The sequence below is a fragment of the Microtus pennsylvanicus genome, chromosome 13 (assembly GCF_037038515.1).
Source record: "Microtus pennsylvanicus isolate mMicPen1 chromosome 13, mMicPen1.hap1, whole genome shotgun sequence".
Lineage (NCBI taxonomy): Eukaryota > Metazoa > Chordata > Mammalia > Rodentia > Cricetidae > Microtus > Microtus pennsylvanicus.
In genome coordinates, this window is record NC_134591.1 from 79,692,611 (window position 1) to 79,715,045 (window position 22,435).

General features: G+C 51.4%; 1 protein-coding gene and 2 long non-coding RNA genes across 3 annotated transcripts; 2 read left to right on the forward strand and 1 right to left on the reverse strand.

The window, feature by feature from the left end:
• Positions 1–47: 47 nt before the first annotated feature.
• Positions 48–7,813, forward strand: LOC142834301 (uncharacterized). Its single transcript, XR_012907545.1, has 3 exons — positions 48–537; positions 4,969–5,056; positions 5,185–7,813. It is a non-coding gene; the product is annotated as an uncharacterized LOC142834301 (long non-coding RNA).
• A 670-nt stretch (positions 7,814–8,483) lies between these two features.
• On the reverse strand, positions 8,484–10,557 carry LOC142834302 (uncharacterized). Its single transcript, XR_012907546.1, has 3 exons — positions 10,371–10,557; positions 9,260–9,459; positions 8,484–8,670 (listed from the first exon to the last, which is right to left on the reverse strand). It is a non-coding gene; the product is annotated as an uncharacterized LOC142834302 (long non-coding RNA).
• Positions 10,558–11,174: 617 nt separating this feature from the next.
• Positions 11,175–20,863, forward strand: Klhl21 (kelch like family member 21). The gene is made up of 4 exons (XM_075946651.1): positions 11,175–12,898; positions 15,417–15,822; positions 17,468–17,540; positions 18,415–20,863. The coding sequence occupies exons 1-4, from the start codon at positions 11,878–11,880 to the stop codon at positions 18,706–18,708; spliced, it is 1,794 nt and encodes a 597-aa protein (XP_075802766.1). The 5' UTR covers positions 11,175–11,877; the 3' UTR covers positions 18,709–20,863.
• Positions 20,864–22,435: the final 1,572 nt, after the last annotated feature.

Below are 22,435 nucleotides of genomic sequence, written 5' to 3' on the forward strand. Positions count from 1 at the left end.
GGCAGGCCGCGGGCTGCGCGGGGGCGGGGTCGAGCCAGCGGCCTGGGTCTCGGAGGGCGGTGGCCGGGGCTCCGCTTTCTCCCGTGGGGCCTGGGCTTGGGCCTTTGTGGGGCGGGGGTGTCCCGGCGGCTGAGGCAGGATGGGGGCGGGCCGCTGACGTCCGCGAGGGCGGAGCGCACTTGTTTTCGCGGCCGCGGGCGTTTAGCTGGAGGTTCCGGGCGAGCCAGGGAGCGAGCGCGGCTTTAGGCCTGGAGGGGCCGCTTGTAGGCACCCGGTGCGAGCAGCTGAAGGTGGGGCCGAACTCCCGGCCCGCTCCTGGCTTCAGGTCGCTTTTTGTTTTCCTCCCCGCTGTCCCAGGGCTGCGGCGACGGGAAACGCTGAGCCTCCGGAGTTAACGCTTTTCCTGGGATCCGAGAGGCGGCGGGTGCGTGGTGTCCACGGCGAGTGTGGGCAGTGCACGAAGGCCAGACCGGGCTCCGCTTGTGAGTGTGCAAGGTCGACCCGGAACGCTTAGCGGAGTGCCTTGGTGACGTTACCGTAAGGCTGTTACTGATATTTTAACATTAATAATCGTGTAGAAGGAAAGTACACATTGTTCAGTAATATATTTGGCAACTGTAAAAACTGTCGAAAGAGCGACATAAGATTTTAAATTCGAATGAGAAAACACTGACGCAGGAAAAAGACGAGATTGAGAGAGCCTGTGGAGAGTGACGAGTCAGTGATTATGGCTGTTTCCGTGCTTAAGCGAATCCTCGTGTGAACAGGGGTGAAAAGAATAGGTTTAGCCAGGTGTGGTGACCCCGTTACACCCAGCAGGCAGGAGCAGGCGGGACTTGAGGCCAGCCTGGTCTACACGGCGAATTGCTGGCCAGTTAGGACTGCATAATGAGACTTTGTGAATGGGAGGGTGGGGGAGGAAGGAGAGAGAAGGAACGAGAAAGGGATACTACATAATTGGAGGCTAGCCTGAGCAATGTGAGACCTTATCAAAAGAACAGAAACGGTGTTGATCTCAGAAACCAGCCTCAGTTCCTTAAGCCTAAATAAAATTTCTATCACAGTGAATTACTCAATAAAAGTAGTTTACTGTTGTTGTGTTTGTTGTGTTATGATTTCTGCAATAATGAAGCCCTGTTGAGGGCTCCCCAGAGGTGATACATTGAAGTAGTGCACAGATGAAATTATTACAAAGAAAACAGGGACTGTGGGCTTATCCTGTAGGACCTTCAATATGGTCAAATGCAGAATTAGGATATTCCATGATTTTTGTGTCTAGAGCAAATGTCTGGAGATTGACTAGTTTTGCCCATGGTCAGACTCACCTGAAGTAACTTAATTTTTCTTGTATAGAAAAAAGACCTAAGAGTCAGGTGTGGTGTCTAATTCCAGCACTCAGGAGACTGAGGCAGGATTGCTGAAAGTTAAAATCCCTTCCTAGGTTTCAGAGAGATCTAAGGTTGACAGGAACCTATCCATGAAGGTTGGGGGTGGGCCACCTAGCTATAACGTGCAAGACTCTTAAGTTAGGCTCTGGTATCTGGTAGTTCAGAGGTACACCAGCAGCAGTTAGGAGCATATCTTGTTTTTACAGAACCCTGGGGTTCCATTCCCAACAGCACCTGGGTTCTCATAACCCTCCCTAATTCCAGTTCCTGAGACCCTAACAACGCTTTCTGACCCCAGAGGTGACCAAGCACACACACACAGCACAGATATACATACTAGCAAAACACTCCTACATAATCTTAAAAAAAGAGGGCTGGGCAGTAGTGGCGCACGCCTTTAATCCCAGCACTTGGGAGGCAGAGGCAGGTGGATCTCAGTGAGTTCGAGGCCAGCCTGATTTACAAAGAGAGTTCCAAGACAGTCAGGACTGTTATACAGAGAAATCCTGTCTCAAAAGACAACAAAAAAGAAAGTGCTACACACGAGCATGCTAATGCACACCTGTAACCCCAGAGGTGGGAGATAGAGGAGAGAAAATTAGGACTACAGCAAGGTCAGCCTTGGTAACATGTTGAGTCTGAGGCCAGCCTGGATGACCCAAGACACTATCCGATACAAATCAAAAAGTAAATGACTATTATACCAGATCTTTGTTGCCCGTGGTAAACATGTCACATCAGGAAGCTGGCAGAGATGGCTCAGGGTTTCCAGAGGACTTGGTCTGTGCCCAGCACCCACATCAGACAACCCACAACCGAGGGTAGCCACAGCTGTAGGAGATTCAACACCCTCCTCTGGCCTCCACAGATAATATTTCACTATGTACAAAGCCACACTCAGAAAAACGCGCACGCAAGGTAGCGGGGGTCAGTGCTGCATGCCTGTATTCCCAGGCAGGCACTGTCTCGGAAAAAAACATAGTAAAACCAAATGGCAAATACCTTTAACCTCTACACTCATTAGGGCCAAGACAAGTGGATCTCTGAATGTGAGGCCAACTTAGAACTATATTGTCTCTAATAGTAATAAAATCTAAGCTGAGAGTTAGCTGGAGATAGCTCAGTGGTTAAGAGCACAAACTGCTCTTCCAGGGGATCTAGGTTCAACTCCCAGCACCCACATGGCTGCTCACAACTGTCTATAACTCAAGTTTCAGGGGACCCAACAATGTCACACAGACAATGCACATAAACTATTTTTTAGAAAAATCTGAGCTGGGCAATGGATGCACACACCTTTAGTCCCAGCATTTGGGAGGCAGAGGCCGGTGGATCTCTGAGTTCAAGGTCAGCCTGGTCTACAGAGTAAATTCAGGACAGCCAGGACTACACAGAAATGCAATGTCTCAAAATCCTAGAAAAAAAAATATAAAATCTTTTAAAAATAGAAACCTGCGGCTGGAGAGATGGCTTAGTAGTTAAGAGCACTTGTTGCTTTTACAGAGAACTTGGGTTCAATTCTTGGCATTCACATGGTTGTGCACAGCCACCTGCAACTCCAGTTCCAGTAGATCTTGTGTGCTCTTTTGTCCTCCTTGGACACCAGACATGATGCACAAATAGACATGCAAGCAAAATACTCATCCACATAAGTAAACCTGAGTCAAGACACAATTGGGAAGCTGAGACGCGTCAGCAGTTCTGAGACAGCCTAGACTACATGTGCTGAGGCTGTCTTGAGCCCCTTCCCCAGCAGGAAAACAAAACAGGAAGTTTTCTATGCAGTGGCAGTCCATCATGCAGAAAGCCCTTGGATTTGTCCCCAGCACTGCTTAAAAATAAGTAGAGAAATGATTCTCAGCTAGTCACGGTGGCTCACCCAAGTACCAGCACTCAGAAGTCTGAGGCAGGAGAATTTCCATGGTTCCAGGCCAGCCTAAATTACAAATCAAAATGCTGTCTCAAATACTGGCCTCCCTAGTGGGATACAGGTTCATAGCAGGGTACTTGCCCAGTATGTGTGAGATAAAGTCTAATGTTTGTGCCAAAAAATTGCTTAAACTTTTCCAAAGCCACACATTCCTTTTTTTTTTGTTTTGTTTTTTTTCAAGACAGGGTTTCTCTGTAGCTTTGGAGCTTATCCTGGAGCTTGCTCTGGAGACCAGGCTGGCCTCGAACTCACAGAGATCCACCTGCCTCTTCCTCTTGAGTGCTGGGATTAAAGGTGTGCACCACCACCACCTGGCAAAAGCTGCATATTCTTGGGGTTGGAAGAATGGCTCCGTGGTCAAGGGTAAGGAGTACTGTTACAAAGGGCTCAAGTTCTGTTCCAAAGACCCGAGTCAGGAGGCTCACAACTCATATTCCAGTTGATCTGACATCTACGTGTATATGGGCATACACACACAGGACTAAAATCTTTAAAAGGGAGGAGGCTGAAGTGTGGTTTAGTGTGGTTTAGTGGTTAGTAGCTGTGTGGTTTAGTGTGGCTCCATTCTGTTTCCAGCACCCCCATGGAGTGGCGGACAAGCACTATACCCCTCCACCTCTGGAGAAGTCCAGTGCCCCTAGCCTTCTGTGGAATTTGCATTCAAACGTATTTACCCACAGACAGGTACATACATGTAATCGGAAACAAATCCTTAAAAATTTACTTCTGTAGGTGTTTTTTGCCTGCTTGGATACTGCACAGTACGTTTGTGTGCGATGTCTTTGGAGGTCAGGAGATAGTGTGGTTGCTGGGAACCTCACCTTGGTCCTCTGCCAGCCCAGCAAGGACTCTGACCTACTGAGCTGTGTCTCAGTTCCCTAAATTTAAGTGTTTTGACCCAAACTGCCCAGATGTGGTAAAGGCTCTTCTCTCTGGAAAGTCTCTGTTTTCCATGCCTGCTTGTTTGCAGGTATACTAACTCTTGGCTCCATGGGCCCGACGACCTAGAGCGTCTTAAGTAGCAATGTTAGTCATGGTATCCTGATCCCAGAGTCACCAGTCTTTGATTGCTACCTGCGGGCGGGTGTGTGTGTGTCTGCTTGCTGAGTGCTAATTCTAGACAACTATTCTAGACAACTGTACTTGCTCATGGGGGGGGGGCGGACATAGCACTAGCCCAGGCTGTGGCAAGGTCACATACTAGGAATACCGGGGTTTCCCAGTCATATGAGGATGTGGTTATTTTAATTGTATTCCAAATATAGCCTCACCTACCTGAGTCTCATGCTCCATACCTTCATTTGGGGAACACTCTCCGCTTCCTGTTCTCACTGTGCGATTGGAGTGTGGTGTGAATTTCCCCAGAGGCTTATTCTGCCCGGAGAAGTTCTCTGGTTGCGCCGCACTTGTTCCAGCTAGAGTGTATTTTCGGACTCCTCCTGCCTGCCTTGCCCACATCTTACTCTGCCTTGCTCAGAAGAGAGAGAGAGTGTAGGTGTATATTCCTCAAAATCATGCTGTTCTCTACTCATAGTACCAGGCTATAGGACGAGAATGTCTGTGAAGATTTAAAGTCAATACTTGCTGACTGCGTCATCAGCTGGTGCGCAGGCAGGGAAATCAAGTCAGTTTCTTGTGTGTTACTTGTAGATCGCAAAGGCACGGCAGAGCTGAAGAGCTGAGTCAGCAGCTGCTGCGCTTATAGAGGCCCCAGCTGGGTTTCCAGCACCCACATCAGGTGACTCCCAACACCTGTGATTCCAGCCCCAGTGCCTGTGCCATTCTCTTCTGGCCTCCTCGAAGCCACACCAATATGCACACGCAGAAACACAAAATTAATTTTTTTAATTGTATGTGTATTTACAGATATGGTGCTTCTGTTTGTCTGGGGACCCACATGTGTGTCTGGAGCTCCTCGAAGCCAGGAGAGGGCATCAGATCCCCTGAAACTGGAGTAACTAAAAGTCCTAAGCTGCTGTGTGGCTGTCGTAATCAAACCTGGGTTCTGAAAGAGGAGCCAGTGCTCCTGACCACTGAGCAATCTCTCCAGTCATTAAAAAAAAAAAAAACAGCTGGTGGTGACACCCAGAGTTTGGGGCCAGTCTTGACTACATAGTGACCTCCAGGCTAACCAGGACTGAATAGTAAAACCCTTTTTCTTCTTTTTGTTTGCTTTGTTTTGTTTTTTGAGACAGTTTCTCTGTGTAATCCTAGCTATCCTGGAACTGCTTCTGCCTCCTGAATGCTGGGATTAAATGTGTATGCTGCCACCACCTGACTGAGACCCTCTTTCAAAAACAAAAACTGGGCTGGAGAGATGGCTCAGCGGTTAAGAGCATTGCCTGCTCTTCCAAAGGTCCTGAGTTCAATTCCCAGCAACCACATGATGGCTCACAACCATCTGTAATGAGGTCTGGTGGCCTCTCCTGGCCTGCAGGGATACACACAGACAGAACATTGTATACATAATAAATAAATAAATAAATACCAAAAACAAAAACTTAGACAAAAACCAAAGATAGCAAGCAGTTTTCACCATGATGCAGGTTACTTCTTGACTATCTAAAATTAGAATCCAGACACCAGAATGGAGTGGTTTGTTTTTCTTTTATCCGAGGATCACCAGGCAAACAGGCTGTGCTGAGTTGAGGGTTTGGAGTACGTGGCTGTGGAGAAGGGTGTGAGTGGGTGGGGGCTTTGTAGCCCAACCTTGCTTCAAACTCAGAGTCTCTTGATTTAGACTCCTGAATGCCAGAATTACAGGCCTGTGTCACTACAGCCTGAACAAATAGTTTTTAAATTTAATTCTTTGTACTTTAAAAAAAAAAATTTCCTTATGTTCTGGTTGCATGTACGCCTGCATTGCAGACCAGAAGAGGGCACCAAATCTCATTACAGATGGTTGTGAGCCACCATGTGGTTGCTGGGAATTGAACTCAGGACCTCTGGAAAAACAGCCAGTGCTCTTAACCTGTGAGGCTCTCTCCAGTCCCTCTTTGTACTTATTTGTGTGGGTGGGACAGAACTTGTGGAAGTTGGTTCTCTCCTTCCACAATGTGTGTTCCAAGGGTCACTAGGTCACCAGGCTTGGGAACAAATACCTGCACCAAGCTACCTCACATGTCCAGTTTTATTTGCTTGTTTGACTTGGTTTTGTTTTATTTTTACTTAAATAGTACCACTGATTAAATCATGTATTATACTTTACATTATCATAACCAGTCATAGTGGCACATGTCTTCTTCAGTTTCAGCGTTTGAGAGGCAGAGGCAAGCAAGAGCTCTGTGAATTCAAAACCAGCATGGTCTACAAAGCAAGTTCCAGGCAGCCAGGGCTACATAAACCTAGTCTCAAAAAAAAAAAAAAGCAGCAGCCTGGACAGACTGCTTTTATAGTTCCCCCAGTACTAAGGTTTAAACCCAGGGTCCGTGCATACTAAACATTCTGCCCACTGAACTGTATATTTTCAGCCCGCATTTTTTATTTTATTATTTTGCATTTTATTTTATTATAGGTAAATTAGAATTTTCATGATTTTTTAAATGTCTAAACTCTTGCTTATCTGACAGCTTACCCACCATCTTCCTCTCCAGACAGGAGCTGCACCACTTAAGGGCTCTAAGGCACCTTAGCGCAGCCCAGCATTTCCTCAGACTCAGTCTCACTGTGTAAAGTCATTGCTACCCTGCAGAGAGTGAATGTCTCACACCCCCAGGGAGAAGGAAGAACTAGCTAGCACGCCTGGGTTGGTAGGCCTTTCAGAATCCCACACACAGCTGATAGGGCTGAATCTGGGCCTGTCTGTTCTCACCACATTCCCACCCGGATTTTGGATGGTCCCGGCTGCTTGCCTGTTCGGTTGAGGGTGTCATAATAAGCTCAATTTTTTTATTTTAAAGTATTTAGATTTAATTTTTTTTGTATGACTGTTTTGCTTGCATGTGTGCATGTATATGTACCATGTGTTTGCCTGGTAGCCTCAGAGGTTGAAGAGGTCATTAGATCCCCTAGGATTGGAGTTACAGAGAGTTGTGAACCCTCATGTGGGAAGAACAAGTGCTCTTATGTCGGAGCCATCTCTCCAGCCCCTAAAATGTTAATCATTTTAAAAACGGACCTAAACCAGGCAGTGTGGTGGCGCACACCTTTAATCCCAGCACTCAGGAAGCAGAGACAGGTGGATCTCTGAGTTCAAGGCCAACTTGGTCTACAAATTGAGTTCCAGAACAGCCAGAGTTTTTACTCAGAGAAATCACATCTCAAAAAACAAACAAACAAACAAAAACAAAACAACTAGAGAGATGGCTCAGAGGTTAAGAGCACTGGCTGCTCTTCCAGAGGTCCTGAGTTCAATTCCCAGTACCCACATGGGCTCACAAACCATCTATAGTGAGATCTAGTGCCCTCTTCTGGCCTGTACATGCCAACAGAACATTGTATACATAGTAAATAAATCTTTAAAAAATAGACCTAGAGATCTTTTTTTTCTTTTTTCTTTTTTGGTTTTTCGAGACAGGGTTTCTCTGTAGCTTTGGTGCCTGTCCTGGAACTAGCTCTTGTAGACCAGGCTGGCCTCGAACTCCCAGAGATCCGCCTGCCTCTGCCTCCCGAGTGCTGGGATTAAAGGCGTGCGCCACCACCGCCCGGCGGAGACCTAGAGATCTTGAGAAAAATGTTAACCTCAGCCAGTAGTAATGGCTGATGCCTACAATACCAACTACTTGGCAGTCCTAGGCAGGAAGTATACATGTTCTAGGCCAGCCTGAGCAACTTAGTGACCCACCTTCCTGGGTGGAGCTCAGTTAGGCTGCTGTCCAGCTAAATGTAAGCCTGGAGATTAACGCCTAGCACTGCTGCTCAAGAAAGAAAAGTCACAAGGTCTCACTGTGTAGCCCAGGCTAGCCTCAGAACTCAGGGTGTGGAACTGGAGAGTTGGCTGAGCAGTTAGGAGCACACCTGTGCTTCTCTAAGCCCCACCCACATGGTTGCTCACAGCTATCCCTAACTACAGATCCAGGGCTTCCAATGGTCTCTTCTGAGCTCCTCAGGCACCAAGCAAGCATGGAGTGCACAGACAGACATGAAGGCAAAAGGTGTAAGATGAATAAATCTGATAAAATATTAAACAAAAATAGTCCTATATAGTTAACATAATTGTACATATTTAATAACAAAACTTTAAGAAATTACTATTTTTATGCATTGTTAATGAAAATATAATTGTGGGGGGCTGGAGAGATGGCTCAGAGGTTAAGAGCATTGCCTGCTCTTCCAAAGGTCCTGAGTTCAATTCCCAGCAACCACATGGTGGCTCACAACCATCTGTAATGAGGTCTGGTGCCCTCTTCTGGCCTGCAGGCATAACGCAGAAATAATATTGTATACATAAAAAATAAATAAATATTAAAAAAAAGAAAGTATAATTGTATTACTTTTCCCTTTCCTCCCTCTGGCTTCTCCCATGTTCCCCCTTCCCAACTCCTTCTGGGTTTTCCCCCTTACTCTCAAATTGATAGCCTCTTCTTCCTTGATTGCAATTGTTGCGTGTTTGTTTGTGTGCAAAAATGTATGACTATAACCTGCTGAGTGTATTTTGGTTGATGTGTGTATATGGTTTCAGGGCTGACCACTCTGTATTGGACAACCAGTTATGGGGCCCATCCCTAGGGAGGACTAATTTTTTTTTTTTCCCAAGACAAGAGATTTTCTGTGTAGCCTTGATCATCCCAGAACTCACTCTGTGGACCAGACCAGCCTCAAGCTCACAGAGATCTGCCTGCCTGCCTCCCAAGTGAAGTGCTGGGATTAAAGGCGTGTGGCACCACCACCACCCAGTCAAAAGACTAATTCCAAACTATCATCAGTCCCTGTCTTTTATTGTCTTGGGGTAGGATCCCATGGGATAGTCCCCTTTCCATATTAGCATTCCTGTTGATGTTACCATTGCTCCAGTTCTGTTCATGCAGCCATTCTAGGAGACACTGTTTGACTTTCTGGTGTGCTGGCTCTTGGGGTCTTTCTGCCATTTTTCTAGGATGCTCCCAAGCCATAGGTGTAGGAGCTGTGATGTAGATGTATGTACCCATTGGGCTGGGCTCCCCACGATCTGCTGATCTCTGGGTTGTGTCCAGTTGTGGTTTTCTGTAAAGGGAACCGTCTTTGCTGGGGTGCTGCTGCACTTACCCAAAACTGACAGCAGCTCAAGAAACCAGGAGGGATCCATGGACAAAGCAATTAGTGGTCAGCTGTAATTACTTTTTTTGAGCCAGGGTCTCACTGTAACCTTACCTGTCCTGGAATTAGCTATGTAGACTGTTGTGAAATAGAACATTCATTTAACTAAATAAAGATGTATTACATTTGTTTGTTGCAGAATAATTGTTTAATTATGTAAAGATGTGTTGCTATTTCACCTTACCTGAGTAAGGCACCTGATCGGTCTATTAAAAAGCTGAATGGCCAATAACTAGGCACAGGAAGGATAGACAGGGCTGGAGGGCAGAGAGAAAAGGGGAGCCAGCCAGGGGACAGACAGACTGGGAGGAAGCAGGAAAGCAGGACAGACAGTATGTAATGAGGAGAATGAGCCTGGGGCAGCATAGAGAGTAGCAGAACTGGGTTCATTTTGCCCTGCATTGGTATCACAGGCCATTAATCCCAGCACTTGGGAGGCAGAGACAGGTGGGTCTCTGAGTTTCAGGCAAGCCAGGCTTTCATCATGAGACCCCGTGGACAGCACCCGAGGCTACTGTTCTCTGACCTACACTACACTGTGGCACATGAATGAGCACACACACAACACACAAAAACGTTCGGAGTGAAAGGGAAATCTAGAGCTGCTGATGGACTACAGAGTAAGCGAAGCACAAGCCAGACCCTGGGCTCAGGCCGGAGACCCTTGAAGAAAGAGTACAGAGAAGGCTCATTTCTTTTCTAGACAAATTGTATAATTGGATCCCACTGTGTATGATCTGAATTGACGGAGCTAGCATGCACACATGCACATCTTCCCATCTCAATATCTACAGAGTCATTCTTCCATAAGGACCTACCCTTTTGATGTTAGGAGAGTGGGGAGCAGAGGGGCCGAGACCTGATGATAAAGTGCATGCCTTGAATGTCTGAGGCCCTGGGTTCCATCTCCAACAAAAACAAAATCCGTACTCAGTTCTCAGCAACAGCATTTAATCCTCAGGCTTCACGCTGAGAGGAGCCGGCTGACTCCAAGCGCTTATTGTACTTTCCTCTACAAGCAGCCGCTTCCTGGTTGCTCAGACTCAGAAGACCCGCGTGAGTGTGTAAGCTATTGGCCAGGCTCCTGGGCCCAGGAATGCTGCACTGCCTTTAATAGCTGTGTGAACAGACCTTCTATGGGCAACAGGCGGTTGCTGGGGTACCTGCATGTTTTCTTCCTTGGAGTCTGTGCTTACCATGCTGACCCTAAAATTTAGACCAGCTGCATTCTCAGAGGAAAAGGAGGTGAGGTTCCTGAGTGGAAGAGAAAGCCTGAAAAGTTTTAGAAATGGAATAAAACAAAATGTCTGCTGCCAAGGCTGTGTCAACCTAGCAGCCTCCCCGAGGGGCGCGATGGGTGAGACCTGAGGCTGGAATGCTTTCAGAAAGGAAGTAGGGGACAGTTGATTAGCAGACACTTCCCTAAAACTAAGCAAAGCAAAATTCACAGTGCCTTCCAAGTGTAGGCTCCCGTTCCTAGAGTTGCGTTTAGGTACAGCACATACCGCCTCACTCAGAGAACTCTGACTGCTGAGCGGCTCGATCTCCAGCTTTTTAAGGAACTCCCCGGACGGACCGTGAGCCTTTGGGCCACCCGGAGGTCTGAGAGCCTGGGCACTCCCCTGCAGACTTGTTCCTACCCACCGTGAGTAGCCTGAAGGAGTAGGTTCGGAAAGTAAACTACTGCTTTTATGCTGACCAGACTTGACTGCTCGCTCTGAACTCAGGCATGAACACAGTGGAGGAGCGCCTTCCTGGAATCTGGCCCGGTTTTTCTTAAACGCGCCAAAAAAAAAAAAAAAAAAGACAACGAAACTCTTGGACTTGTTCGTGCTTTGGTGCTGAATTGTGCAAATACTACTTTTGAAATCTGACGGGGGGCTTAAGTAACCACCCCGGAGCCAACGGAACTGAAAACAGGATCATCCAACCCAGATGTCCTGAGGTTCCTAGGAGCGCAACAGGGAATCTGGAACCAAAGGAGTGATTGTGGATTCGGGCGCCGAGCTCACCTCTCCGGGCCTCGCTCTGCAAACCGCTGGGCTGGAGGGTGGTTAGCACACCTCCGAGCCCGCACTTGTCACCCGCCGTTGCCAGCTGAGCGTCCGCGGAGGCGGTTGAAAGTCCCGGAAGGGCAGAAAGGGAGCCGGCGTAGGCGGCGGTGACTCAACCAGCCAGCAGCGTTGGGGATAAAAGGGTTAAGTGGGCGTGGCCTGTGGTGTTCCGCCCCGACAGACCCCGCCCACGGAGGCCGCGGCTGGTGTGCATATTTATAGAGGCGGTGCCCGGGGAGCCGGGGCGTCCCTGTGCCCGCAGTCCCGCGTCATGGAGCGGCCGGCGCCCTTGGCCGTGCTGCCCTTCTCCGATCCCGCGCACGCCCTGAGCCTGCTGCGCGGCTTGAGTCAGCTGCGCGCCGAGCGCAAGTTCCTGGACGTGACCCTGGAGGCGGCGGGCGGCCGCGACTTCCCCGCGCACCGCGCCGTGCTAGCGGCCGCTAGTCCCTACTTCCGCGCCATGTTCGCAGGGCAGCTGCGCGAGAGCCGCGCCGAGCGCGTGCGCCTGCACGGGGTGCCGCCCGATATGCTGCAGCTGCTCCTGGACTTCAGCTACACCGGCAGAGTGGCCGTGAGCGGCGACAACGCCGAGCCGCTACTGCGCGCCGCGGACCTGCTGCAGTTCCCCGCCGTGAAGGAAGCGTGCGGCGCCTTCCTGCAGCAGCAGCTCGACCTGGCCAACTGCCTGGACATGCAGGACTTTGCCGAAGCCTTCAGCTGCTCGGGGCTGGCTAGCGCGGCGCAGCGCTTTATCCTGCGCCACGTGGGCGAGCTGGGCGCCGAGCAGTTGGAGAGGCTGCCGCTGGCCCGCCTGCTGCGCTACCTGCGCGACGACGGGCTGTGCGTGCCCAAGGAGGAGGCGGCCTACCAGCTGGCACTGCGCTGGGTCCGCGCCGACCCTCCGCGCCGCGCGGCGCACTGGCCGCAGCTGCTGGAGGCCGTGCGCCTTCCCTTCGTGCGCCGCTTCTACCTGCTGGCACACGTGGAGGCCGAGCCGCTGGTGGCGCGCTGCCCGCCTTGCCTGCGCCTGCTGCGCGAGGCCCGCGACTTCCAGGCGGCACGCTACGACCGACACGACCGCGGGCCCTGCCCCCGCATGCGTCCGCGCCCGTCCACCGGCCTAGCGGAGATCCTGGTGCTGGTGGGAGGTTGCGACCAGGACTGCGATGAGTTGGTCACCGTCGACTGCTACAATCCGCAGACAGGCCAGTGGCGCTACCTGGCAGAGTTCCCCGACCACTTAGGCGGGGGCTACAGCATCGTGGCGCTGGGCAATGACATCTACGTGACTGGTGAGTGCGCTGGGGGCTTTCCAAGTGAAACACTCAGGACCTGAATCTTAGAGCTCGACCTAGCCCTTGGCAGGGACTGCGCTAGTTTTTCCATTTGCTTTCAAGCTATAAGAGCCCCCTGTGCTAGCAGAGACTTAACTGCTTTGTGGGTCTCCGTGCCTTACGTGGTACAGCCTGCCTTGCTTAGCCAACTCCTTGCCCCGGAGGTGCCTCCCCCTTTTGGGTTAGAAGAGACAGGGCATTGGCCTGGCACAATGGCTGCTTTCTTTTAATCCCCTAGGAATGCGGGGACAGGCTGCAGGCTGGCGCCTGGTGAGACATCTCACCCTCCCCAAAGCTGGAACTTTTCTCCCTCCCTGCTAAGCCACAGGGGCCTCCTGACTCAGTGGCTTTGTCACCAGTGACAGGGTTTCTTAGAGCCTGCACCTCGGCGATGCACTGTGGATCACATGGTGTTTAGGCTGCTCTAGTCTACGACTGTAAACATGGTCACATGTCGAGCGGTTTTCTTCCAGTTACTTGGCTGAAACCCCAAAACACTGCCGAGTCACTGTAGGCGGGCCCCAGCCTGCCCCTGTGCAGGGCTTCTCCCACGTTTTTCACCAAGGATGAATCCCGATGATCAAACTGAAGGGGAGGCTTGCTACCTCCTTCTCCAGGCCAGCGGGGATGGCCTCTGGAACTGCTATATAAGGAAAGACCACTGGGGCCTATGTCCCTTATCATATCAGGCTGGCAGGCACGCGGCTGGGCTGTCACAGGGGCTCAGCTCCACATTCCACAGAAAGCCCACTTCGATATTCCGGTGGTGTGCTTGTGGGTCTCAGGGACAGCCTCCGCTTTCCCGACTGGTTTCTGAATCCAGCCCTCCTTAACAACCCCTGACCCTGCTCTGCTGGGCTCCGCCCTTGCCACCCTGCCCCCATCTCTGAAGTCTGGCTGGTGATTTTGAACAGAGAACTGGCCAGACTCGCCCTTGAATAATAAGTGTCACAGCTGAACAGCTAATGGGGTGGAGGCAGGTGGCTCCGCCATTCCCTTCAGCTGCTGGTGGGGGATTTTCCTGAGGGGCCAGGAAGTTGCTTCAGCTGCTTCAGAGCGTCCCTGTGAAAGTCCCACAGTTTGTATAACATTCCTCAGACTCTTCCCTCAAAAGCTCTGGGCTGAGACAGAATGTCTCGGCCCTGTTCACTGCACCAGCCGGAAAGCCAGGGGCAGAGCCCCAAGATTCCTGGCGTCTCCTCATACCCTGAGCATTTATGTCTTAGATTTCCTTTATACAATTACTGTCTTTTGTTGACACACAAAATCTGTGTAGCTTGATAAGAGTTTGAATGAAACATGTCTCTGTACTCTCCACTAAAGTCAAAACTAGAACCCCAGAGGTGTATGATAGTGTGGTTTGTGGTGTTAGGTCTCTTGGGTAACAGTGTGGGTTTCTTCTCATGTTCTGACACAGTCTTGGTTTCAATCCAGGATGTCTAGGATTTGGTGGCCAAATCCCACGTTTAGTGTCTATCCAGAAGAGCTGCCCAGCCCCGAGATTGAATGGTCTGAGATAGTTACGTGTGATGGATGGTGTGGCGGAGGGTAGTTTTGTTTGAGTCTTTTTTGTTTGTTTGTTTTGTTTTTTGAGAAAGGGTTTCTCTGTGTATCCCTGTCCATCCTGGACCAGGCTGGTCTTGACCTCAGAGACTGACCTGTCTCTCTGCCTCCCTCCTGAGTGCTAGGAGTAAAGGTACACACCTCAGCCCGGCTCTATTTTACTCTTTAACGTATGAGTGTTTTGCCGGCATGTAGTCTGCACCATCTTTTTTTTTTTTTTTTTTTTTGGCTTTTCGAGACAGGGTTTCTCTGTGGTTTTTGGAGCCTGTCCTGGAACTAGCTCTGTAGACCAGTCTGGTCTCGAACTCACAGAGATCCGCCTGCCTTTGCCTCCCAAGTGCTGGGATTAAAGGCGTGCGCCACCACTGCCCGGCTGCACCATCTTCTTACCTGGTGCCCACAGAAGCCAGAAGAAAGCATCAGATCCCCTAGGACTGGAGTCAGGGATGGTCGTGAGTTGCCACGTGAATGCTGGGAATAGAACCCAGGCCTTCTGAAAGAGCAGCTAGTGCTCTCTGCCCTCATTTTGTTTCTGGCGATTGGGGGTCTCGTGGCCCTGAGCAACTGGAACTGCTAAGTGCTGGGATTACAGGTGTGTTGCTCTCTGGAGAGCAAACCCAGGGTTCATGCATGCTATGGTAAGCACTCCACCAGCTTAGCTGTATCCCCAGTCTAGGACAGTTAGTTGGAAGCGGCATCTTTTGGCTTTGATTTGACAGCAGTTAGGGGGCCTTGTGCCCTGCCTCAGTGACAGTGACCGCTTGGCAAGGCCGGAAGAATACAAATGTATTTTGGGTGAAGGGAATCAGGCTAATTCCTTTGCAGGGAGAGGCCTACCCGGAAGTCCGAGAAGACACAGGTGGGTGACTCACTGCACGTGGGTTGAGCATCTGCCCTTTGTGTGCCCCGACAGGCGGGTCTGATGGCTCCCGGCTCTATGACTGCGTGTGGCGATACAACTCAAGTGTGAACGAGTGGACAGAGGTGGCACCCATGCTCAAGGCCCGAGAGTACCACAGCTCTTCTGTTCTGGACGGGCTACTGTATGTGGTGGCAGCCGACAGCACAGAGCGCTATGACCATGCCACCGACTCCTGGGAGGCTCTGCAGCCTATGACCTACCCCATGGACAACTGCTCCACCACCGCCTGCCGAGGCCGGCTGTACGCCATCGGCTCCCTGGCGGGCAAGGAGACCATGGTGATACAATGCTATGACCCGGACACTGACCTGTGGTCACTGGTGGACTGTGGCCAGCTTCCACCTTGGTCCTTTGCGCCCAAGACTGTGACCCTGAATGGTCTCATGTACTTTGTCAGGTGAGCCCCCGGGTACACTGTTTCCGGCTCAGCATCCCTGCTGCCCATTTTATAGGTGAGGAAAGCTGGGATCGGAGGCTGAGGCTTGTCCCACCCCTTAGACCATTTCTGTGGCCTTCTAGGTTTTCTTAATCAAGCTGCCTCAAGGGTAGTGGAGTCTTCGAAGTATCTAGCTAAGCAGCCCATAGGTTACCATGCATCCACCAGGACATGTACAGCATGCATGTTTCTAAGTGAGATAGAGATAGATGTCTCAGCTGTACCCTAGCCTGGTCACCTGGGTTTTTTTGTTTTGTTTTGTTTTTCTTTTTCTTTTTTCTCCGAGACGGGTTTCTCTGTAGTTTGGAGCCTGTTCTGGAACTCGCTCTATAGACCAGGTTGGCCTCAAACTCACAGAAGATCCGTCCGCCTCTGCCTCCCGAGTGCTGGCATTAAAGGCGTGTGCCACCACCACCTGGTGGTCCCCTGGTTTTGATGACCTATCTGGTCACAGCCAAATGTGCCTTGGATGGCTACTGAACGTTTGGGAGGGTAACTGGATTCCCTGTGTGTAGTGTGTGTGCACATACATGGCGTGTGTGCATAGTCAATGCTTCCCCCTCCCCCGGCTGGAGTCTGCCTGAAGCTGTGGGGCTGCGAGGAAGGGAATGCCTGAATGACAATCCCTCTGTCTCCTCTGTCCTCGACTTTGATCTGGGAGCCCAAAGGTATGTGTACCCTGAGCCTGCATTTTCCCTGACTGAGTAGCAGTGACCTTTGCCTGCCCTGCCCCCAAAATAGGAGGCCACCGCTCTTCAGGGTGAGCTCTGAGGAGCCTGAAGGGGACCCAAGTGTCATTGTCATCTAAGGTGGAGGGGCCTGGACTCTTTAAATGCCAGGACCTGAGGGTCTGCTCTGAAAATGTCCTGGAACCTTCCTCAGCGTGGGTCCTGTCCTGTTATAAAACTGCCTGGTCCTTCCCTAGGTTCCCCTGCGCCCCCCCCCCCCCCCCCCGCCTTCAAGAAGGAGGAGGGGCTGGCTATAAATACAACTGTGAAGAGTGCCAGGTCTTTGCTTCAGCCCCTCTAGTGGCTGCTGGCCCAGTACCTTTGAGAACGCCCTCCCTGTCCTAAGGTCCCAGGGCAGGATCCTGGCACCTGCTGACTCCTTCTGGAGGACAGTAGTCAGTTTTGATTGCTAACCCTCCAGGTGGATGTGGGAGGGGTTTGCCCAGCCTGCGGTTTGCTTGTGTGCCATCCACACAGGAAGCTACTTCAGCCCCACCTAAATGCCTGGATATCCGTGACCAATAAAGGGAGCTGCCATCCTGAGCCTCCTGCTGTTGATTTCCGGAAGGGGGGGGAAGCAAAGGTGTTGACTCTGCCTGGGAAGTAGCAGCCTTGAAGAGAGGATCCAGGGAGCCCTGTCCAGCCCAGCCCCTTCCAACTGTGGCTCTTTGGTCTCTGCTGGAAAGAAGACAGAGAGTGTAGGGATAACCCAGTGGGTTCAAAGCCAGTCTAGGCTACCAACCAAGACTTTGTTCAAAAATATACATACAGGTCCCCAGAATAGTCAGCTGCTTTGAGGACTCTCTGGCCGGCCCTTCACACCCAAGGTGCCGCTGCTTTTGTCTGACTGACGGTCTTTGCCTCCCTTCCCTCCACAGGGACGACTCTGCCGAGGTGGATGTATACAACCCCTCCAAGAATGAATGGGACAAGATCCCGTCTATGAATCAGGTAAATTTGCAGGCGTGCCAGCGTTTGTGAGTGCAGGCTGGCCCTGCTTTTGCAACTGGACTGTCATTAAGACAGAGTGCTTGGGAGACAGTCATGGTGGGTGGTGCCTGTAAGGGAAGCGGGTGTTACCCTCATTGCGTTTGGAACTTGGCCAGTACCAGATGTTAAATAGGATCTCAAGACCAGACTAGTGGTCACTCACCCTCACTATGCGCCAGCACCATCGAGCAGAAGAGGGAGAGGAATCTCAAGAAGTTTTCTACAGAGAGGCAGCAAGTGCAGAGGCCCCGGGGCTGGGGTGTTTGTGTGAACGCTAGCAGCCATTGTGGCTTGAGGGAATGGGGTCAGACAGGTCCGGGAACTATCCACCCCAGCTACTTCCTGAGGAGTTGACCCGGAGAATGCATTTATGGGACACATATAGTACGTGTGCCATGAACTCAGCACCCCCGCTGCCGACCTCATCTATCTGGTCAGGGTCTCCTATCTCCGATGGTACGGTGGCTCTTGGGAGACTTTGCCCTATCTGACCAGGTTCCGTTCCTAGCTGTCGCTGATGGATGTCCCAGCATACTGTCTCCTATCTGTAAGATAGAACGGATGAGCCTGCCCTAAGGGGCTGAGGCAGGGATGCTGGGTGTGGCCCACACCTGGAGACCATGCTGACCACATAGGGAGCCCCAATTTCCTGGTTGGAAAACAGGAAGGCATTGGCTTATGCTGTCTGCACTCCCTGGAAGGCTGGCTGAGGATGGTTCTTAGTGCTGGGGCTATGATGTGCTGGGCTGTTCCCTGGAAGTTACTAGAGCAATCAGGGAGGGACATCTGCCCTGCCTCAGTTGCCTGCCTCTCACTCCTCTTCCTTGACCTGCAGGTACATGTTGGGGGCAGCCTGGCCGTCCTGGGAGGCAAGCTCTATGTCTCTGGGGGATATGACAATACATTTGAACTCTCGGACGTGGTGGAGGCCTACGACCCAGAGACCCGGGCATGGAGTGTGGTGGGGCGGCTTCCGGAGCCCACCTTCTGGCATGGTAGCGTGAGCATCTTCCGTCAGTTCATGCCACAGACACCAGCAGGGGGCCGTGGCTTTGAGCTGAATAGTGGCGGCAGTGACATGGATGCAGGCCGCCACAGGCTGCCTCAGAACCCTGACGAGCTGCACTAGCCCAGGCCTGGCCCAAGGGAGGGCCTTTTTACAAGGGGCCTGGCACCTGCAGAGGAGCGGCCTCTCTCCTTTTTGCACATGAACCGGAGCAGTGGCTCCCGGCTGCTGAATGAGCCCTAGAGGCATCGTGTGACGGTTCCTATACACTCGGAGCCTGTGTCACAGCTTCTAGGGCTGAAGCTGATGGTGACCTGTGTGTGTGGTCAAGAACCAGTGGCTTCTCCACCATCATGTATCTCTGCCTTCCAGAAGTTACCTCCAGCTTGTAGTATCCAACTCACCGTGCAGTGTGCCTCTCCTTGCTGCCACTTCCCGGGCCTGCTTGATCCCAGAGCAGAAGGCAAGGGTCCCTGTGACAGAGTGGCCTGGAACACTGGAGACCCAGGAAGACAAAGGCTACATCAGAGCTAAACTCCACCTCTAGCGCCAAGGCTCCCGGCAGCCAGGTCCAAGGAGCATCAGTTCACCTAGCTTTGCATGTCTCTTAGGCCTCACCAGACAGCAGGGTAGGCTTTCAGGAGTTGAGGACTGACTGAGCTGGGGGATTAAACCACAGTGTGAGCTTGAAGGGGTCTGTTTCCATAGTTCATGCCCTCGCCTGGCCAGGAGGCCCTCCCTGAGGCTCTGTCCCAAGCCTGCAGGGGCAAGGCTAGAGGAGAAGACCGTGCCTCCTCGAGAATCTCACTGATACTTGGCTGAGCGGACAGATGCCCGGCCTGGGAGCGACGACTCCTGCTTCCAAAGGAAGCCAAGCGGGGCGGCCCCAGCACTTGGTTCTAGGTTTGAAATGCTTGCGGTTTGAACTTGAAAAGAAGTAGAGGGGTTGGGAGAAGAGACAAGTGGCCCTGTCTGACTTGAAGATGTACAGGTCACCATTGTTAGATTTTCCTGCCATCGTGTGGGAGACAGGATGTCTGAGAGCTCAGGCCCAGGTGCGCGAGTAGCGAGACACCTGAGTCACAGCTCAGGGACCCCTGGGTTTCTTCCTGGCCTTGAGTGGTTTCGTGGGTTTGGGGGCTGGGACCATTCAAGGTACCTAGTGGCTTCTCTGCTGGAGTCTGTCATGTTTCTTTGTGGAGAAGAGGGCGTTAGGACTGTCACGTTAGAGACAAAGCCAAGGTTCAGGGTGCGCTGGTGAACTTGGCTGACGGATGAGGCTCCAGGAATGGAGTGTCCCCATCACACACCACAGCCATCTTCTTGGCCAGGTGGCAGAGGAGGCTGCCTTAATTTCCCAGGCACCTGCTTTCTTTCTGTTTGGTTTGAAATCTGTTTCTAAAATGCTCTCCCGGGCGCCTGACCCTGGGGAAGATTGTGCCAGCCCAGGCCCACTGATGCCCTAGGGCTCCTGTAGGGTGTGCAGCTGTGCTTTCTGTCCCCTGGTGCTATCAGCCCAGCCCTCTAGTGCCTCTCCTCCCTCTTGGCCTAGTAAACTCTTTCCATGAGCCTTAAGAGCTGTCACCCAGAGGTGTTGATACTCCATGAGGTGCCTTGGCATGGCAGGGTGGAATCTTGAGTATTGGGAACTAAGCTCAGTGCTGGGGAAAGTAGCCTGGCCACCACTGTCAGGTCTTTTGGGGGACAAGCTAGGGGGCTTCCCAGGGGAAGAGCTGCACTGCCGCACTCTCCTGTGACTGCAGTGGCTCCTGCCTTATCGTGCACCCTTGCACAGGGCCCCTCTGCCCACCTCCAGAGATACTCAGGTTTGCACATCACAACCCACGTCTGGGTAGGCACTCACTGTGGTCCTCCCACTGGGAGTCCAGGACAGTCCCTCCCTCAGCTTCACCTTTGCCACGGGCTCTGGGCTGTAACCCATCACTTGACACATGTCTACACTAACAGGGATGAAAGCTGGGCTACCTGGGTATGGGATTGTCCCTGTCACATGTATAAAGCTTTTATATGTCAGGATAAAATTAAGTTATGAAAAGTTCTGTGCCTGGTATTTGCTGATCTATAAGGTATTTCTTATATTTATGACTTCAGAGACTTGTGTAATGAAGGTCACCTTCCTTAGGTGACTAGCATTCAGTCACACCAGTGGCTGGGGCAGATTTGTATATTTATTTCTGTTTACTCTCTAGGCTTCTGTGTCCAGCATTCTAAGGTTTTAGGATGCTCCCCTATTTTTTGAAATAAAATGTTTCCTACATGCTGGGTGTCATGGCTTTCATCTCTTTGTTTTTCCAGACATGGTTGCACCATGTATCCCTGGGTGTCCTGGAGCTCATGCTGGAAACTAGGGTAGCTTCGAACTCCCAGTGATCACCTGCTCCTAAATGCTGGGATTAAAGTGTGCGCCACCACCTCCAGCTGGCCTTCATCTTCTTGCTGCTTTGTCTAATGGGAATCCTTGTGTGCAGAGGCCAACACTGGTGGTGAGAGGTAGATCTAAATAGAGCGAATGCAGATACAGGAGGTAGGATTGGAGCCCAGCATCACAGAGCAGAGAGAATGCGATACAGGAGGTAGGATTGGAACCCAGCATCACAGAGCAGAGAGAATGCGATACAGGAGGTAGGACTGGAGTCCAGCATCACAGAGCAGAGAGGATGCAGATACAGGAGGTAGGATTGGAGCCCAGCATCACAGAGCAGAGAGGATGCAGCAGGTATAGGAGGTAGGATTGGAGTCCAGCATCACAGAGCAGAGAGAATGCAGGTACAGGAGGTAGGATTGGAGCCCAGCATCACAGAGCAGAGAGGATGCAGATACAGGAGGTAGGATTGGAGCCCAGCATCACAGAGCAGAGAGGATGCAGGTACAGGAGGTAGGATTGGAGCCCAGCATCACAGAGCAGAGAGAATGCGATACAGGAGGTAGGATTGGAGTCCAGCATCACAGAGCAGAGAGGATGCAGATACAGGAGGTAGGATTGGAGTCCAGCATCACAGAGCAGAGAGAATGCGATACAGGAGGTAGGATTGGAGCCCAGCATCACAGAGCAGAGAGAATGCGATACAGGAGGTAGGACTGGAGTCCAGCATCACAGAGCAGAGAGAATGCAGATACAGGAGGTAGGATTGGAGTCCAGCATCACAGAGCAGAGAGAATGCAGGTACAGGAGGTAGGATTGGAGTCCAGCATCACAGAGCAGAGAGGATGCAGATACAGGAGGTAGGATTGGAGTCCAGCATCACAGAGCAGAGAGGATGCAGATACAGGAGGTAGGATTGGAGTCCAGCATCACAGAGCAGAGAGAATGCGATACAGGAGGTAGGATTGGAGTCCAGCATCACAGAGCAGAGAGGATGCAGCAGGTATAGGAGGTAGGATTGGAGTCCAGCATCACAGAGCAGAGAGGATGCAGATACAGGAGGTAGGATTGGAGTCCAGCATCACAGAGCAGAGAGAATGCGATACAGGAGGTAGGATTGGAGTCCAGCATCACAGAGCAGAGAGGATGCAGCAGGTATAGGAGGTAGGATTGGAGTCCAGCATCACAGAGCAGAGAGGATGCAGATACAGGAGGTAGGATTGGAGTCCAGCATCACAGAGCAGAGAGGATGCAGCAGGTATAGGAGGTAGGATTGGAGTCCAGCATCACAGAGCAGAGAGGATGCAGATACAGGAGGTAGGATTGGAGTCCAGCATCACAGAGCAGAGAGAATGCGATACAGGAGGTAGGATTGGAGTCCAGCATCACAGAGCAGAGAGGATGCAGGTACAGGAGGTAGGATTGGAGTCCAGCATCACAGAGCAGAGAGGATGCAGCAGGTATAGG

What these genes read in the sequence shown, in the direction of transcription:
- Klhl21 (XM_075946651.1), top strand. Translation starts at nt 11,878, where the DNA reads ATGGAGCGGCCGGCGCCCTTGGCCGTGCTGCCCTTCTCCGATCCCGCG. An exon ending in GGTCTCATGTACTTTGTCAG is followed by an intron (nt 15,823 to 17,467) that starts GTGAGCCCCCGG and finishes TTCCCTCCACAG; the next exon opens with GGACGACTCTGCCGAGGTGG. An exon ending in AGATCCCGTCTATGAATCAG is followed by an intron (nt 17,541 to 18,414) that starts GTAAATTTGCAG and finishes CTTGACCTGCAG; the next exon opens with GTACATGTTGGGGGCAGCCT.